At 39.7% G+C, this 2,577-nt stretch overlaps 1 protein-coding gene across 1 annotated transcript; it reads right to left on the bottom strand.

Annotated features, from left to right (window-relative positions):
- Window positions 1-799: 799 nt before the first annotated feature.
- On the bottom strand, window positions 800-2,135 carry LOC122048301. The gene is made up of 3 exons (XM_042609890.1): window positions 2,095-2,135; window positions 1,525-1,735; window positions 800-1,438 (listed from the first exon to the last, which is right to left on the bottom strand). Exons 1-3 carry the CDS (start codon window positions 2,133-2,135, stop codon window positions 1,157-1,159), a joined length of 534 nt encoding a protein of 177 aa, XP_042465824.1. The 3' UTR covers window positions 800-1,156.
- Between the last annotated feature and the right edge of the window lie 442 nt (window positions 2,136-2,577).

The following is a 2,577-nucleotide window of genomic DNA, read 5'->3' as shown; positions in this document are numbered from 1 at the left end:
ACTCTACTTGCAAATGTATCTATAATTTACTAGAAGAGTGGTCGACCAACTAGCTCGAGAGACACTGTACCTCAAAAGAAATAAGAAAAAGAGTAATCCAAAGCTCTAGAAGAAGCAATTCTAGATAATGCATGACAACAAATCAATGAATCGGATGTGAAAAATATTGTTCTTGAAGAATCATAGTTACATGAAAATAATGAGATTTCAATAAATTATTTGATATCTTATAAAATATGTGATCGAAATAATACAACCATTGATGTTGCTTTCGCTTGCAATATGACTTTGGCATTGTGCAAGGTGATGAAGATCCCAAACCATAATTTGTTAAAGATTTTAAAGAAAGAAATGATTGGCCAAAATGGAAGGTGGTGATACAAGTTGAATCAAAATCTCTAGAGAAACGTAAAGTCTTTTAGTCGACAGTTTGAATGACTAAAGATGTAATCCCAGTAGGATATAAATAGGTGTTTGTATGAAAAAAATGATGAAATTGTGAGATAAAGTCAGACTTGTAACCCAAGGTTTCTCACAAAGACTTAGAATCGATTATGAGGAAGCATATTCACTTGTAATGGGCATCATTACTTTCTAATTCTTGATTAGTTTGGCTGTATCAAAAAAACTGGGCATGCAACTTTTATATGTATATATCCTAAAAGATTCAAACCACGCTATGCAAATGATGTTGTAAAATATGATACCCAAATAATAATATTATAATAAGGTTTAATAGACGAATAATCTTAACGGAATTTTTAGAAATTTTAGAAATTTCTTAAAATATTTTCGGAACTCGTATGACATATTTAAAGGAGATGCATTTATAGGCTTGGGCAAAACCTATTTGGAATACCCAAAAATGAGAGTTGATTGAAGAATTTAACCTATACTTTAATTAAAGGGACCTAAGTTATAATTTCCCTTTTCTATTCATTTTAGTCATGCCCTAGCCTCTCCACGTCGAACTCCACTTCCCCTCTTCCTCTTTGTCGAACTCGCGCCGCTGCCACCTCTTCCCCGAGCTCTTCGCCTCCCCCAACCGATCGCCTTCCCCAACCGGCGGCGCCACCTCACGATGCCTCTTCTCCCGCGCATACAAAACCCATCGGTCGAGCCCTCTCCCTTGCACTTTCCCTCTTTTCTTCCTTGGTCATCTCCGCACGGACGCACCCTGATGCCACTGCCAGCCAAGCTTCTTTCTTCCTTCCTCGGAGTCATCTTCGGCCAAGGAGAGGATTTGTGCCCTAGCTTCCACCCGAATCCCCTTTCTTCGCCTTGATCTGCTTCGATGTCGCATCAGCCACAGAATCGGCGCCAGCCGATCACCGACCACTGGAGGCTTGAGCTCTCCCATCTTCACCACCGAGCGCCTCCCCTCTGCCCTGCGTCGCGACTCCGACCATCCTTCTCCAATTAACCATCGAGCTGTGTGCTGCCAAATAGGTAACGAGTTGATTAATCTGAATTATACACAGATAAATCTATGATAGCTTGATTTGAGGAGTTGTTTATACTTACTACTGGTTTGGGACGTTTGTGTTGGAGATCAGCAACTCCACTATAGAACCGGGCATCGCTGTTCAAGAGCGATCCACAGTCAGGGCCACCATTCTCCAACAGCACGTATCTTCGGCTAGCAATTTCCAGCAGTTGATCCTCCTGGAAGTGCGACAATAGGAGAAGGCATCGTAGTGGGGTAAGTTGTTGAGAAATTTGATTCTTATTTTGGCTTAATCCGTATAGATGCTAGTTTAGTTAGGGATAGCTAATTTTGTGGTTTCGGAACGAGTGAGGTTTGGGTTGATGCCTTGATGTGGGGTTGTGATTCTTTATGGATGATTTGGTTAGGGTTTTTCTTAAATAATTTGGGATTGAATATATATATATATATATATATATATATATATATATATATATATATATATATATATATATATATATATATATATATTGATGCAGGACTCTGATTCGAGACGAGTGTCTCGACGTCGGATTGACTTGATTCGATCTCCTTTTTGAGGCGGGTACCTTGGTATAACGAATAGTAATGGTTATGTCTATATCTATATTGATAGGTCATGTCTTTACTTGAATCCTGTAACATGCTTTATTTGTTGTCTGCTATACATCCATGCTTATACTCTCTTGATTATTGTCATGTGTATTTATGTGCATAGAGGTAGTGACCTACCATGTCTTATTATGTACATGACTAGTTATTTGGCATACCTATTAGGTGTACCTAGATCATTTTATTGGATCTATTTACCTTTTGGTACATACTTTATGGATGTGGGTATGGTCAAGATTTACATGTTTACTGACATGCACCATCTTACATGATTGCATGCTGAGCGATTGTCAACTCCATTATTGTTGAGCACATCGCTAGTTACATGGATCTACACACACAACCACTCATGGATTAGTGGTATATCAGGCAAGGCATGTTGCAGCAGGTTACTCTGTCAAGGGCTCCGTTGGTCCACTCATGGGTAGTGGTGACGCAGCGTGGTAGCAGGACAGGGATCCCTCCTCTGGACTGACTCAGGAAGATGAGAGCATTGAGCT

Source organism: Zingiber officinale, chromosome 2B (genome assembly GCF_018446385.1).
Source record: "Zingiber officinale cultivar Zhangliang chromosome 2B, Zo_v1.1, whole genome shotgun sequence".
NCBI lineage: Eukaryota > Viridiplantae > Streptophyta > Magnoliopsida > Zingiberales > Zingiberaceae > Zingiber > Zingiber officinale.
The sequence above is the reverse complement of the archived record's forward strand: the minus strand, read 5'-3'. Positions and strand labels throughout refer to the sequence as shown.

Excerpts from the sequence above, each read along its gene's own strand:
- LOC122048301 (XM_042609890.1), bottom strand. The coding sequence starts at position 2,135 with ATGTATAGCAGACAACAAATAAAGCATGTTACAGGATTCAA. Across the intron at positions 1,736-2,094 it reads AAGCATGTTACAGGATTCAA|CCAAAATAAGAATCAAATTT; the intron begins GTAAAGACATGA and ends ATACGGATTAAG. Across the intron at positions 1,439-1,524 it reads ACAAACGTCCCAAACCAGTA|CACACAGCTCGATGGTTAAT; the intron begins GTAAGTATAAAC and ends CCTATTTGGCAG.